Source organism: Rattus norvegicus, chromosome 19 (genome assembly GCF_036323735.1).
Source record: "Rattus norvegicus strain BN/NHsdMcwi chromosome 19, GRCr8, whole genome shotgun sequence".
Classification (NCBI taxonomy): Eukaryota; Metazoa; Chordata; class Mammalia; order Rodentia; family Muridae; genus Rattus; species Rattus norvegicus.
In genome coordinates, this window is record NC_086037.1 from 20,303,412 (window position 1) to 20,318,605 (window position 15,194).

Consider the following 15,194-nt stretch of genomic DNA (forward strand, 5'->3'; position numbering starts at 1 on the left):
CCCACTGACCTCTGAGAAAGAACATCAAAGCGAAGATGGCTTTGAACTCTTAACTCCCTGTTCCTGTCCTCATAACAGGTTTCTGTAGCAACCAAAGGAGAGAAGCCACCTGAGGGAAGGAAGTCCAAGACAGTGCCTAGGAGCAGAAGTAGGGTCTGGCTGTAGAGGGGACAAGTGGCTGGGTATAGGGACTCTAGGATCAGAAAAGAGGCTGCCTGGCATCTCCCACAGCAACGAAGACAGTCACGCATAGTCATGCTCAAAGGCCAGTCTGATCCAGACTGTCCCTCATTTCCCAGGCGATTATAGATTGTGTCAGGTAGCAGTTGAAAACTGGCCATCAGGGCATGATTCAAGTGTTTATTAAGGTATCATGGCATCAAGAGTATATGAGGACATAGCCATATGTACACAGAACGACATGCAGATGCAGAGAGCAGGGAGGGAATAGCCAGGAGCTCCTGCTTGCTGCTGCCTTAGGGGTTCTACAGAAATCCCAGTGGCACTTGGGAAGTGGAGGCAATATCAATTAGGGATTGTGGCCACATGGGGAGATTGAGACCAGCCATGTGCTGTGGCATCAGAACACTGACCAGCGATGACAAAATGGAACATAAAACACAAAGCTCAGCTTTGATACTGCTGACTGCTGATGTGGCCAGGGGCCATCCGGTTCACCAAAGGCTCAGCCAACAGTTGTCTCTCTACTCACCAAATGTCAAAGAGTGGCCCAGCTCCACAACCAAATGTGTGCCCACATTGCAATGGCTCCGGTACTGTTTCACCTCAGCTGCGGAGATCTCAGGATCCATGAGTGTCCAGCACACACACACCCAAAAGAGACAGTCTTAGGGGTCGTAGGCAGAACTGAGGGTGGTAAGCCTCTGCCACACGGCTCAATGGCCCTGACCTTGGCATTGTTTGGGCACAAGAGAGCAAAGTAATGGGGACAGACAACCTGCAGTCTACCACGCTGGAAGGGCATGACTAACACTGATTGATCACATCCATGTGACTACTGAAGCTTTTCCTGCTCTCTGTAGTGGTGACCTTACAGAAACCATGCACACCCGGTTTAGACTGTATTAAAGTAGCACACCATTTCAGGGTTCCCTGCAAGGTACCATGGGACAGTAGTAGCATGAGTCTGCATGTATCTCGACAGTTTTCACTAGGGACCAAACACACACACACACACACACACACACACACACACACACACACACACACCCTTTACTGACATGGTGCACATTCTTTGCACACAGAAGAAAGTGAGTAGTACTGAAAACACACCAATCATGGAATTGATGGAGGGAGTTGTGGGGAAGCTGGGGCTTAGAGTTACTTAAAGGCCCTATGCAGGCTCTCCTTTTGTTGGAGGAGAAACTTCAAGTGCAATGTGGTTCTTTATTTTCTTTCTCTAAAGCACAGAGGGCTAGGGTGGATCACAGGGCTTTGAGCATATTCGGCAAGTACAGTCACAGTGAATTAAATAATAGGGCTGGAACCCTATTAATCTTCTACAGAATTACAGAGCTGCCTGGATGAAGACTCTCAGCTGAAAAGGTGGACATCTCAAGACAGGCACTGGACAATGGCTGACAGACTTGACTGAAGACTGGAAATGTTTTGGTATCTCATAGGAAAAGAAGGCCCCTCCGAATACACTGTACTCTAAGGACAGTTTATTCAGGTTAGGATGACATGAACTATTGTCTCAGGTCACAGATGTCAGCACAAAGTATCCAAGGTGTTGTATGCCAATGGTAGCATCAACAGAACAAAGCACATAGTGTCATGAAGACATAAATTATGAGTTTGTGTAGCAAGACCCAGGCCTCTTCCAGGTTCTTAGATAGTAACTGAGAACCTCAAATATGGTGGTGATGTGATAGTGTGGGGTGAATCTAGTTACAACTAGTTTGTATTGTGACACAGATGACACTTTTTGTGTCATGGTCAGCTTTTAATGAATGACTAGACCTAAGCATGAGAGTAACCAAATACTACATTGCTTCTCTAGCTGCTGAGCTTTTAAAAGCCCTGGGGTGACAGCAAGCTTTTGTGGACATACTGCATTGGTCCTTCTGTACTTTAACTCTCTGAGTCACCTCCACTCTCAGCAAGTTAGATCAATTCCACAAATTGGAAATCAGTCACCTGGAAAAAATACATTCTCAATACGATCCCAGATTGGCCATGGAAAAAGGGTAGCTTGAACTGTCCCACCTAGGTTGGGCTTGCACAGGCCTTCTCTCCAAAAGAAACCTGTGTTCACAGCTGCAAGCTACACTCACTATGGATGCTCTGGAGGTTCCTTCCTAAACTGCTTAGATTAAAATAATTTTCTTGCTAACAATCAAAAAACTGATTATGCCAATCTGGCCTACAAGAAGCTAGTTTCTATTCTGTATTTTATCAGATGTGCAGAATACATATGGTCATCACTGATAATAGGTGAAAGATCTGCTCTAATATGAAAACTAAGTGATGCTGGAGGATGATCCTGACACACAATGAGCAGTGGGAACACCAGAGCTCTGTAGGGATGCCTGACAACCTAACACGTTGAGCACGCATGCCTCAGTAAGTTCCCTGTGAACACACATCTCCTGAGATCTCTCTATTTAATTGGAGGTGATCCTGTCCACCTAATACAGCACCTCATGTGGAATAACAAAAGCCACCTGCAGGAGCTGTGGTGATGACTCACAGGGTAGAGCATCTGCTGCTCTCTCAGAAGAACCACATGGACCCTAACAATTGGGTAAAGTGTGTCAGTGATTACATCATAAAGTGTGTGTCCGAGACACAGCCACATTATCCACACAAAAGACACTGTCACACTGGGTACACCTTGGTGACTTTGAATTCACTTATTAGCCCAGGCTCCATGGAACATGCAGAGATCCATCTGTAGCTGTAAGTTCTAGGTCCACAGGAAGGGACAGAACCCTTGAGTAAGAAAGATAGTCTTAAGAGTCAAGACATAGAATTCAATTTTTATTCATAACAAATACATTTTTACAACAAAACAGGATTAAAATGAATAAAAATATTTAAAAATATTTTAAAGTAAAAATAGTAACAAGAACATATAAATATGAAACAACAAAAAGAAAACTTCAATTAAAATCATAACAAAAATATTTCTAAACAGCATATTCTTAACGAACATTTAGAAGCACAGACGTATTGCTGTTTCTCCTCTAGCACAAATAATGAAAGGCGGTCCCCCAAGTTGTCTCTCAAGTGCTGTTTTCTGAAGAAGAAAGTGAGTAAGACCTCAATCAGTCAGGATGGCTTAGTGGTATATAAATTTAGGGTCTCTAATAAATGACAAATTAACGCAGAGGATGAATACTCATCCAAAAAATGTTGTTACCATTCAGGATGTTGGTCATCAGGGACTCCTGAGAAAGCAACTTATTCTTCAGGAAGCTCTCTTACTGGGGTGTGTCCAATTCCAGCTCTCTTGCACTTTATGAGACCTGGGAGAGGAAGGCAGTTTTTCAGACACTGATTTGGTCGGGAAATGCAAGCCAGCTGTCAGAATGCTGCCTTCTACCACCTCAGTTCTATTGGACAGTCGACATGGACCTTTTAACTGATATCATTGTTGCTAACTCTGTGGGCAGGGCAAAATCTCCAGCAAGCCTCACAGTAATGTGGGCTGCCAATCTGGGACCCAGACTTATACCAGTGCAAACCAAGAACAGGGCAATGGGAAGAGACCTCATCGGGTTGCAGGAAGAAAGGAGATGTCCATATGTCACCAAGGTTAAAGCCAATGACAAGTACTAATTTGACATTTGCACTTGGTTCTTATCCCAAAGGTGCTTCCTACACAAGAGGTCACATGACCACAGAGTGTCAATTGTTCAAGAACCAAGAAATTGTTCAAAACTCTACATAGGATCCAATCTATCACATGGATATGCAATTTTAGATATGTTATTCATCTGTCACCATTTCTAGACTGCAGCTTCAAAAAGAGCAGCAAAATATGCTTGCACAATAATTCAGTTTCTGAAAAGTGGTTAACATCCCAGAATACTTGTGCATAGGCAGAGCAATGAACAATTCCATTACATGAGGTGGTTGGCTGGTTGTGAGTGTAAATTAGAAAGGTGGTAAGAGAAGCAAAGATGTATCAAATTGGCAAATTTTATCAGATATTGTTAAGCTAACACATCTGCTCATCCCTACCTGATAATGCTGGTTCTGGCCGTTGATGGTCTTTATCTTTCTTGTTGCAGTCAACCAAATATTTCTGGTTCAGTGCACAATCAAGATGTACCTCCTTGCTCTCCTGCTTCAGTGGGACCAACTTCTTCCTACATGTGTTCTCCATCAGGAGCTGGCTAAGCAGGTTTCTGGAAATACAGTATGCATAGTAAGATCATGCTGGCCCTTCCTCCCATTCCTACTCCCAAGTCCCACTAACTCTACCAGATCCCAGATTCCCATGGAGACTTAATAAAATGCATCTTGATACATATAAGGCTGCTGCACAAACCATAAAGAGTTAATTCGGGGAAGAATAAATTGTTTGCTTGGCCTGACACCAATTAGTGTCCACACCTCTGAGAAAGAACATGGATCTACAACTATCCATGAAAGCCCAATGCATGGGGCCAACATCAATTAGTAGTGGGCCAACACCCTCAAAGGAGGTCAGTAGAACCAAGAGAAGGTCATGCTAACCATGTGGTCCACGCACTGAATTTTATAAAACCTGGTGTGACACCATAGGTCCAGGTCAGCCTAATAACCTTCTGCTGACTTCAATCAGTACTGTTCTATCTAGAGCCTTCTGAAGATGCCTAGACAATCCTGGGATGAGTAACAGTCTTTTATGGAACTGAAAACTGAGTCCTAATGACCCTGGAACACTGATGGGTAAATAGCACAAGAGATAGAACCAGAGCTGAAGACCGTCCAATCCAGAACAAAGAAAGTCAGAAATGGCCATTCCACAAGTGATAGCCTTTCTGACCAGGACTTACCTAGAGAAGGTAATCTCCTTCTTCAGCTTATGGTTGTTCTCATGGACCTCAGTGTTCTCCATCTCTAAGTTGTGCAGAATTGACATGACCTCCTCCTCCATTCTCTCCAGGTCTTCATAATATGGATTTGGCCTGAAGTGTGGCCTGGCCCCAAATGATAGAATACAATGAACATCGGCATTTAGGAATATATGAACTCAGGGTGGGTCCTATATTACTCCAGGCTGCTGCCTGGATCTTCCAGCACTCAGTCCCCTGCCTAGCAAGTACAGAGACTCACCATAAACTCACTGCAATTACAATCTTGCAAAGCCACCAGCTGTCAAGGGCTTTGCAAATGCACACTGGGAACTCACTCTTCCTGACTTTATCCCTGAATTCTTCATTCAGACCACAAGTTCTGCTTTTAAATAAGTGGAAGCAGATGAGTCCATTTTCAATCTCACTCCTGAGGAAGGGTAAGGTTCTGAATCTCCACTATATGGGAGGTGAGGTTTAGCACAGGGTGGTTAGGGAGGCACAGCTTTCTAGAACCCAAAACCTTAACAGGATAAGAAAAAGGTGACCTTGCAGACCCAGGAATGAAACAAGAGCATTTGGTGTGATTCATACCTGTTCTTCATGGATCTCTCTGTCAGAAACCTCAGGCGATCTCTCAGGTCATTTCTCTCCTCGGTAATGAGCTGCAGCTCTTTAATCAGCCTCTCCTTTTCCTTCATGGCCTGATTCTTGCTTAGGTCAGTGCCATGGGAAGATGTTTCTATCCCAGCGTCTGTAGGTAGAAGAACACAAGTGAACCTGCATGGGGAGAATGCATAGAGTGTACATAGATCACAGTGAGGCCTAAACAGGAGAACAAGCCTGGAACCCAGTGTCACTGCTAGGCGATTGGTCTATGCTTAAGAGACCTCCTCAGGGGATCTCAGTTCTCGCACTACTCTATAGAGACCAAGAGATGTAAGCAGCCAGGTGTTCCCTATGCTGGACATCACGTGCTTACATGTACCACAGAGATGGCTTCTCCAGGATTATTATCAGCTGAACAGGGTACAGCTTGGTTTCAGGACCCTCACCCATGTGGTTTCAGAACTCAGATGATAAATTCACCATCCAGAAAACTTGAGTGATTGGAGACACTCAGATGTCCTACCCTGATACTCTAGGCCAACAACTTTGGATTTAAAACACATTTCCACTGAGGACATGTTCAACAGACTTATCAATTCCCCTATATGAAATACCAAATGCCCCAGAAGTGCGAATAGGTTACAGGCTGAATCTTGGTCTACACGTTCCAAATAGTTTTGGTATTGTAGAAAAATTTTTGTAACATACAACCTCTAATATATAAAGCAAACGATGACCCTGCCAGTTAGAAGAAATCGGAGAAGGTCTAAGAACATAAGATTATTGCCTGAAGCACAATCTCTCCCTGTTACTACTGTCAGATACCCACTGTATTTAAAGAAGCAATGATAGTGAAATACATTGCTGCCCTGTCTAAACTCAGAAAAGGTGGACCATCCATGACTACTGATGGTGTTATTATATCAATGTAACAGAGCAAATGAACTGAAAAGTAAAGACCAGAAGTTCACAGTATAATAGCATTTGCCTTACCATATCCTCCCAGTGGGGATGGGGAAACTAAAGTTCTGAAATCCTTGACTTTAGGGAATTGTGATATTCGTGGAAATTCAATTCCTTTTCAGATGCTCCAGTTGCTGTGGCCCATTGCTAGAAAGGTCAGCTTAAGCCTGCAGCCACCCTGGCAGGAAGCTCAAAATATACTGCCCAGAACTTACTCCACATTCCCCAGAAGTGCTGTCTTTGTCCATCATTACTTTGAGACGAAAGGCCAGACTCCTTCACTTTAGTCTCTCCAGAATCGACGTTCCCCCTCCCAAAACGCTTGCGAAGACGGGAAAACATGTCTTAGCTTGTAACCGCCAGACTCAGACTGAGAGAAACTAGGGCACTGGTTGTCACTACAACACTGGTGACATCACAGAGGATGCCAAGAACTCTCTAGGAGACAATAGAATGTCCAAGAAGGGACAGCAGATGTCATGGGAGCAGACTTTGCCTCCTGCTAATGTTCTCCCTGTACTGAGCATAAGCAGAGGTGCCCTTTCCAGGAGACTTTCCTGGGGCAGAGCCACTGAGCATCTCCTGCTTCCAAAGCCAAATTTTCCTCAAGGCTTGATTATAAAACCTTAGTAATTCCTATGCATCTAAATGAATGTTTCCTTTCAAATCTTTCCCAAAAAATGTCTCACTAACTCAAATTGTCCTCATTCACCAATGTTAGCCATTAAAACTTCCTGAGATTTCATACCAGCTTGAATATGCAGTCAAAAGTTCTCCTGTCTCATTATGTACAGGTGCTTTATATCACATCAAGAAATAGTCTGCATGGTAGGTTACAACATGCGTGTGTGTTAGGGGAACACTCATGAAGTCATGTGCTTAGCAATCGACAATTGCCAGAAAATTCCTTAGGAGAAAGAGTTGAAGTCTTTAAGGTGCTATGAAAAGTGTGGAGACCAGTTGGCAGAGGAAAATGCAATATTGGAGACACCAGTGAAGGGAACCTCATGCTGCTTGTGAGGTTCTGCTCTTTGCACCAATGTCGCCAAAGGAGCACTGCTCACAGGCCTGAGTAAGATATACCATGAGCTTTTATCAGAGAAATAAAATACACAAGAGATATAGAGGGTGGCACAGAAACGTCTAAAATGGGGCTATAAACATCATTAAGTGGATAGAGCAAGGTCCCAGCACCTGTACACTGGGAAATGGCCACCCCACCAAACACAAAAGCATCTATCATAGTAAAAAATAAATACTTTATAGAATGCACCCACTAACACTGATTGATCACATCTGTAGTTCAAATTTTGGGGGCAAATTAATGGCCTTAACTATCTTTGTCTCAACTTATATAGCAAAAAATAAGAAAGAACGAGAAAAGAAAAAGTCAAAACTAAAAGCTCAAGCTTCTCATATGAGGATTGCAGGAAGTGTTATATGGGAGTCAGTTCTGATTAAGCCATTTTAGATAGAACAGTGCATAGTGACCCGTAATGTGATGGGCCCTATATAAAGCTTTTTGCAATATTGGAATTTTCACAAACCTCATCCAGAACGTACGGAAGAGGCACCATGTGATCAGCATGTGATCACCATGTCCTTACTCTGTATCAGGTTATTTTTCTGCATCCTTGATTGTCAGGCATATAACAGCAACAATCTGAAGTAGCTGGTAGACATGGAAAAACATGGCTAAAACTATAGTTGTGGGTTACACACCTCAACTGTGAAAGGCTAATGCTGTCTGCACAGTCCTTGGAGGCCACTCTTTTAAGCCTATTTATTACAAAGTGAAAGGAGGTTTATCTGAGCTCAAAGTGATCCTGACCAGCCAGGTAGAGGGCAACATGTGATACTTGAGACCCTGTTTTAAACTAGCACAGAAATCCACACTTCATTCAAAGCATCATCTACGAATTCTCGATTATTTACCATTCTCTCCTTACCAGTCGTTCTGTTTGGAATGGTAGAAAACAACTGGAACTGATCTTTCTATTTTAAGGACCTTGATCTCTCTTTTTTTAGGTCCACATTAAGAGTGCATACAAATGGACATCACCATCTGAACATCTTAGTATTATCTACTCTGTATATATAGCATAATACTGTGCCTATGAAAATCTTAAGCTTCCTTGAGTGTAGTTGCCTCATCAAGAAGTGTGAAGTTCTGAGTTCAAACCCCAGTGATGCTTTAAAGGGACTAGAAGAAAGCGATCAGAGATACTCCACTTCTTTGTCCTTAGATTAAATCAAGTTGACACAATGTGAACCTGGTGGGCTATTTAACCATGCATCTTTCTCCCAACCCCACTTCCAAGAGTTCAGTCCATGGCAGAATTCATCCCCCACCATCCTAGATATTTCTTTGTATATTTCTACAAGAGCCAGGTTTCTTTTTTTTAATAGAATTAGTTGTAGTCAATCAACTGCTGCCCTATGTGAGAAATGATTAGTATCTATTGCAACTTACCACAGTGTATTTGTGTATACAAGTACATTATTGGAAATCCAGCATTACTGAGTAATTGGAAACCAGTGCTGTGGCCTTGCCTTTCTGTGCCTCTTCCTGGCTCACAGGCAGCAGGGGGCACACCTTGAGTTCCTCTTCAGGGACAGAGTGATGTTGAATGGGCACTGAGCAGGCAGAGAAACACAGCTGAGGCAGCTCCTTTCAGTTATCAAACACATCATCTCCTTCCCATCTTAAGGGCTACTGCTGAGGTCTTGCCCCCATACCTACCTTAATAGCAGCGAATTTGCTACACAGCAGCCAGCTCTTTCCTATTGTTCTGTAATACGCCTCCACATCATGGTTGCCAAGAAAAACACTAACAAAGAACAAAAAACTCTGACGTTGAACTGTGTGGTGCTGGTCACATACCCTGTTATGTTCTGTATGTTATGAGGTTTGTTAATCTTAACAAGTTCCCCAAGTGTATTCTTCACATAGGAACCAATAGATTCAAGAAAAATTGGAACAATTATGTGGAAAATGGCCTGAGTCAGGGCCCATAGACCGAAGCATTTCCAGCACTTGTGCATGAGCCCATGTGGATTTTGCAATGAGCTGGGCCTAGCAATGTCCAGTACACAGTTGTTAGCTGTTGCTCTGGTTGAACTGTATTGGTGTGTGCATTAATAAACTATACCTATTTAAATGAATTCAGTGTCCTGTGGTTTGAATCCAGACCCCTTGACACCAGATCTTCCCTTCTGCAGCACTTGGGAAAAAGGATAAGTTTAGGAAAGGTGACGTCTTGTCATAAGTTATGTGACAAGAGGGATGGTGAATGATCCCTTGAGATAAGAATCAAGGTTTCCTCTGTGGTATTTAGGTCTATACTGGCCCTGTGCAACAGCTTCACGAACCCATTTCTGATTTTCTTTGGGATTCCCGTGATGATGCACTCAGACATGATTGGAAATAACCAAAACGTTGGTCAGACTTGATTTATAAAATGTAGGTAACATTGCAAACTCATGTTGTAGGATATTTGATCATATTGTCATCCCCAATATTGTGTTATTTACTTAGAAAAATACCTTCTGGCTGTGTTGTTCAGTACTAGCACCAATATTTAACCCTAGAGCTATTTTTGTTTGTTTTTTGTTTTTGTTTTTGGATGAACAAGTACTTTCCTATTTTGTGGCCCAGCCCTATCTCTTACTTCTTTGCACAGTCATAGAGAGACCTCAAACATATACTCAGACAAAGCCAGGGGAGTGTATAAAAGGGCCTAAGGCAATACCACATAATGACATTGAAAGTGGGCTCTTTTCTTGATCCATGCCTCCAGCTCTCCTGACATCTACATGAATTATAACTCCTAATGCAGTGTAAATGATGTCTGCGCTATTGCTGAAGGAATCATGAGAATAACAACTCTAAACATCCCACCATGGATAGAATTTGTGGAAAGAGGCAACTGGCAGCCAATGAGAGGGCTCTACAGTTAAAGGGGCTTGCTGTCAAGTCTGATGAGCTTGACTCAATCCCCAGGACCCACGTGGTAAAAAGGAGAGAACCAAGGGCCAAGCTGTCCTCTGGCTTCCACTCATGTGCTTACATGTATGTGAGTATATATGTATATGTCTGTATGTACGTGTGGATATGAATGTGTGTATGCATGTATGTGTATACGTGTATATGTATATGTGTATATGTCTGTCTATATGTGTGTATAGCTGTATTTGTATGTGTGTATATGTATTGTATGTGTGTGTATGTGTGTATGTATATGTGTATGTGTGTATGCATGTATGTGTGTATGTGTGTATGTGTGTGTATGTGTGTATGCATGTAGGTGTGTATATATGTGTTTGTGAGCATGACTCTATAGTCATGTATATGAATGTGTTTTCATGTACGTGTATTCGTGTATATGTACGAATGTATGTGTGTATATGTATGTATGGACACACAAACACACACAATGTTAAAACATAAAAAGCTCCTTGGAGTATTCACCGTGCCTGGATAAGTGGTGACCATGTGGGGGAAACACATGTCCATGTAAGCACACCTGTTCACATGTGCTGAGCAATGCCCAGCCTGGACTTGAGCTCACTACCTGCCCAACGATGAGTTTCTGCCCACCTGGTCTTCTCAGAGCCAGGTGACAATTGTTCCTGCCATTCCAGTTCTGTTCCAGTTTCTCATGCCACAAACCTTCTAGCTTGAATCTCACCTACTGACGCAGGAACCTAACAGCCTCCAACCCAGTGAAGTAAGTAAACTTCTTCCTGACATCCTCAGGCTTGGTGTCCCCCATGAGTCACAGGGAGGAAGGATGGCATGCACCAAGGAGCAGGGTCATGTGCAAGGAAGACAGGATCATAAGTCAGTCATCACTGACACCAGCAAAGTGTGTGCTTCAGAGCTGGTTCTGCTCACTCTTGTCCCAGTGGCAGGACTTAAGAGTGGTGCATACCTGTCACCCAGCACTCAGAGACGTCTGAGGCATGAGAACCAGGAATTCATGGCCATCGTAACTAATGGTGAGATCAAAGCCAGCCTGGGCTGCATGAGACTCAGTCTCAAAGCAGGCAAGGAGGAACTTGCTATATTTGAGCAAGGAAGCTGGAATCCTCCTGGGTTCTAAACATTCACTGCAATACAGAAAGATGCTAGGGCTAGTGTGGCAGAAAGTAGGAGACAGAGAAGCCAGGTTAACCCTCCCTAATCTTCTCATGCTGTGTGAGCTATGAGTAGATGGTGCCCTATACACTGTGGACAGGATGGTCTCTCAGACGGTTCAGAAAGCCATGGAGGACTCCAGCAATTCTCCACTTGGGTGTCACTTGAGTCTTATATGTGTGTGTTTACAAGCCAAAATATAAGATCCATAGGTGACTGTGTAAATTCAACATGGCCCAGCCATGTGCTGGAATATTATTCAGCCTTACATAGGATTCAGATTCTGACCCTTGAACAGGAATGAGAATGGTAGCCATTCTCCTAAGTCAGACCTCCAGGCAGTGCAAAGACAAACTAACACTGTATGACACCACTGAGGGCTGCAGTGTCACCAATTATATAAAGACAGAAAACAGGAAGGTTTACAGAGCCCCAGGGGTGACATGGAGTGGGGAGGTTGGAGGGTAGGTGTGTAAGTGGGACTGAGCCTCAGAGGAATCAGACATGGCTGCAGAATATGCATGTGGCTGCCTCCCATACCTGTGGGTGCTGCCTCCTCAGAAAGGCAAATACAGCAAAAGAAATGAACAGAGGGGACAGGCTCTGACCACCTGTAGACACACACAAATGACGTGACAGAATGTGCACACTGCTGCCTTGCTGCAGGAGCAGTTGAGCTTCCAGAAGGGTTGAAAGAGGCTGGAAGGGCTGAGCATGGCACTGAGTTCAAGGACATAGCTTTAGGTCCTGGGGAACCTATGGTGCCCAGGCCCCATCCCGCTGATACTGAGGGACACAGCTGACATTCAGGGTGATGGCTGGGCTGGGCTGGGGAATAGGTGTCCACTCTCACCTGCTCCAGCTTGAAGATGTGCTGGGTGAAGTAGGACTGCAACTACTTGTTGGATTCATTGATGCAAATCTGCTGGAAGCTATTCTGTTCAAAGTCCTCAAATCTGAATATGGCCAAGACACCAATGGGCAAGCACTGGGAGACAAGGTGTGGTTATAGCCGGGGCCTCCTGGAAAGACTAGCCCTCCTGAGAGGAGTTGCAGCAGAGGGGGTGTGTTTTCCTGACCTGTTTGGTACCCAGTGTTTTTTACCAAGGTTCCTTTGTTATTTCTTGATGGAACCAGGCCTGCATATATCCAGGAAGCATTGGGGTGGGACCTAGGCTTGGTGCCCACATGCTGGCATCGCTGAGGGTGAAGCCTAGCCTACCACACTTCCAGACACCGAGTGCACATGCCTGGGTTCCTATAGAATGGCGGTTCTTACCGTTCCTAATCCTGTGTCTCTTTATTTCAGTTCCTCATGTTGTCATCCCAACATAAACTTATTGGAGAGCTACTTCATGAGTGTAACTTTGTTATTGTGAGGAACTGTAATGTAAATGTCTGGTGTGCAGGAGCGCTGATGTAGAACCCACAGATTGAGAGCAGCTGCTGTAGAGGATCAGAGTCCTCTGCCAGCCCTGGTGTTTGCAGAGATCCCGTGGGTTCCTAGTCTCCATGGCTTTCCCAAGGACTGGGTTTATTCTCGGCCGTCTCAGGGCCCGGGACCTCACAGAAACAGCCTCTCCCATGTCCTTCCTGTTGAGGAGAGCGTGGTTGGTCCTCAGCACAGACCAGTCAAACAGGGCGCTGTATAGACACTTGGCCAGGGGTCTCCTGCAGTTATGGCCTCTGGACAGAGGGGTTTCTTCCCTGGGGTGGGGCAACCATGCCAGGTACAGGCAGTGATGCTCAGAGTCAAGACCTAGTTTTGTCTTATTTTAATAGACAAAGTTGCCCAGGCTGGCCTCGAACTTGCCGTGTAGCCAAGGATAATTAAACAACTGATCCTACTGCCTCTACCCCCCATGGCCTGGCATTGCAGATGAGTGTCACCAGAGCTGGCTTGTCACAGCTGCTGTACGGCTCTAAGTCAGGGGCCTCATGTGCAGGAGTGTTATGACTGTGCCATCCCCACCCTGCAACCAGGGTTTTCACCTTTCTCCTGCTGAAGTCTGCTTAATCCTACCATGGACCCAGGACACAGCAGCTGTGGGAGACTCAAAGCCTGGGGCTTCAGCACAGCATGGGTACACAGCATGGCATGCAGCCTACATGGCTGTGAAAAAGCCAAGGAAGTGCTTCTCAGCTCACCTCCTGTAGGAGTGTCTAGTCCATCCTTCTCTCCATGGACGCAGACATCTGCTTCCAACTGCCCGACATGTCCCTCTGGTTTTCACTTTCCTGGATGCCATGTCAATGCCACCACACAGAATGCTGCCTCTACTGGGGACACACACACAACCTCTCTGGGGGACATCTGAGCCAAGCAGGAATTGGGTGCACTGCAGAGAGGTCAAGTCATGTCGTGAAGTACCTTGTCCCACAAAGGCTCACTGTTCAGGGAGTTGACTGGAAAAGTAAGCTTATGCCCCTGGGCAGGGTCCCCATAGGGAGTGTCCCACACCCTGCTATCAGGTCTATTCCTGGTGCCATGCAAATTCAATTTGCAAGACCAATGCTCTGGTAATGTCAAGAGCTAACGGAAATGTACAAGGAAGTGCACACCATAGCAAAGGGAGAGGATGGCACAGAGACCTATGCTATGGGTTAAGGGGCACGGAATGGCCACCTCGAGCACAGGAGTCAGTCACCTCTTTCACAAACAAGGCAAATGGTCAATGCTCTCAGCTCTGGGAGCCTAAAGGGCTCTGTGGCTCCTAAGCCCTGCAGCTGCAGCCAGAAGCAGCACTGAACAGGATGTAAATGCTGAGGATGGCAATGTCAATAAAACTTTATTTACAAAACCAAATTGGTGGTGGTGCTGGTAGTAGTGGTGGTGGTGGTGGTCGTGGTGGTGGTGGTGGTGGTGGTGCTGGTGGTGGTGGTTGCGAACTGGTTCATTTCAAAGCATGCTGGAGTGGCATGGCCACTGAACATCAGGAAACACAGAAAGGAATGCGACCGGACGCAGGGCTCCCAACACCCTAGACGTCGACCTATGGCACTGGAACAGGGTCCCTGAAGGTAAGTCTGGACAGTCAGATAAGGTAAGTACATTTTATTACAAGGAAATGGGACAAGATAAATCTTCTCTTCATCTCGCTATGCTTACGCATCTTTAAGAGTGCAGGGAATTCATGTCTATCAGTCTGGTTTAGAAAAGTGTTTAGAGACAGCAAGAGTAAACTCCATGGTTCCCTGACGAGGGTTCCAGGGATTCTGATATCTGGGTCAAAGTGAAAGTTAGGGAGAAAAAGGCTGTCAGGCAGGGCAAAAAGATTCCAATTCCTGATCTCTTTGGGCTGTAATTTTTACTGTATTCAAGGCCATGAATGCAGACAGGGTAATAACGAATACAGAACAAGAAGCTAGAGCTTCATTAAGACAAAACGAAAGTAAAAGTTTTGCTCTCTGCACCACAGCCTGAAGCAGGTTTTTCTAAGTCTTTTCCCGAGGAT

General features: G+C 44.8%; 1 protein-coding gene across 1 annotated transcript; it reads right to left on the reverse strand.

Annotated features, from left to right (window-relative positions):
- Positions 1-3,094: 3,094 nt before the first annotated feature.
- LOC134483225 (uncharacterized) lies at positions 3,095-6,977 on the reverse strand. The gene is made up of 6 exons (XM_063278506.1): positions 6,815-6,977; positions 5,622-5,781; positions 5,010-5,153; positions 4,210-4,376; positions 3,386-3,491; positions 3,095-3,262 (listed from the first exon to the last, which is right to left on the reverse strand). The coding sequence occupies exons 1-5, from the start codon at positions 6,939-6,941 to the stop codon at positions 3,427-3,429; spliced, it is 663 nt and encodes a 220-aa protein (XP_063134576.1). The 5' UTR covers positions 6,942-6,977; the 3' UTR covers positions 3,095-3,262; positions 3,386-3,426.
- Between the last annotated feature and the right edge of the window lie 8,217 nt (positions 6,978-15,194).

Bases quoted from the DNA above. Each gene is read 5' to 3' on its own strand.
- LOC134483225 (XM_063278506.1), bottom strand. From the start codon at position 6,941: ATGTTTTCCCGTCTTCGCAAGCGTTTTGGGAGGGGGAACGTCGATTCT. The intron at 5,154-5,621 runs GTATGAATCACA...ATTTGGGGCCAG, and splicing joins GAGAGATCCATGAAGAACAG to GCCACACTTCAGGCCAAATC. The intron at 4,377-5,009 runs GTAAGTCCTGGT...CTGTATTTCCAG, and splicing joins AAGGAGATTACCTTCTCTAG to AAACCTGCTTAGCCAGCTCC.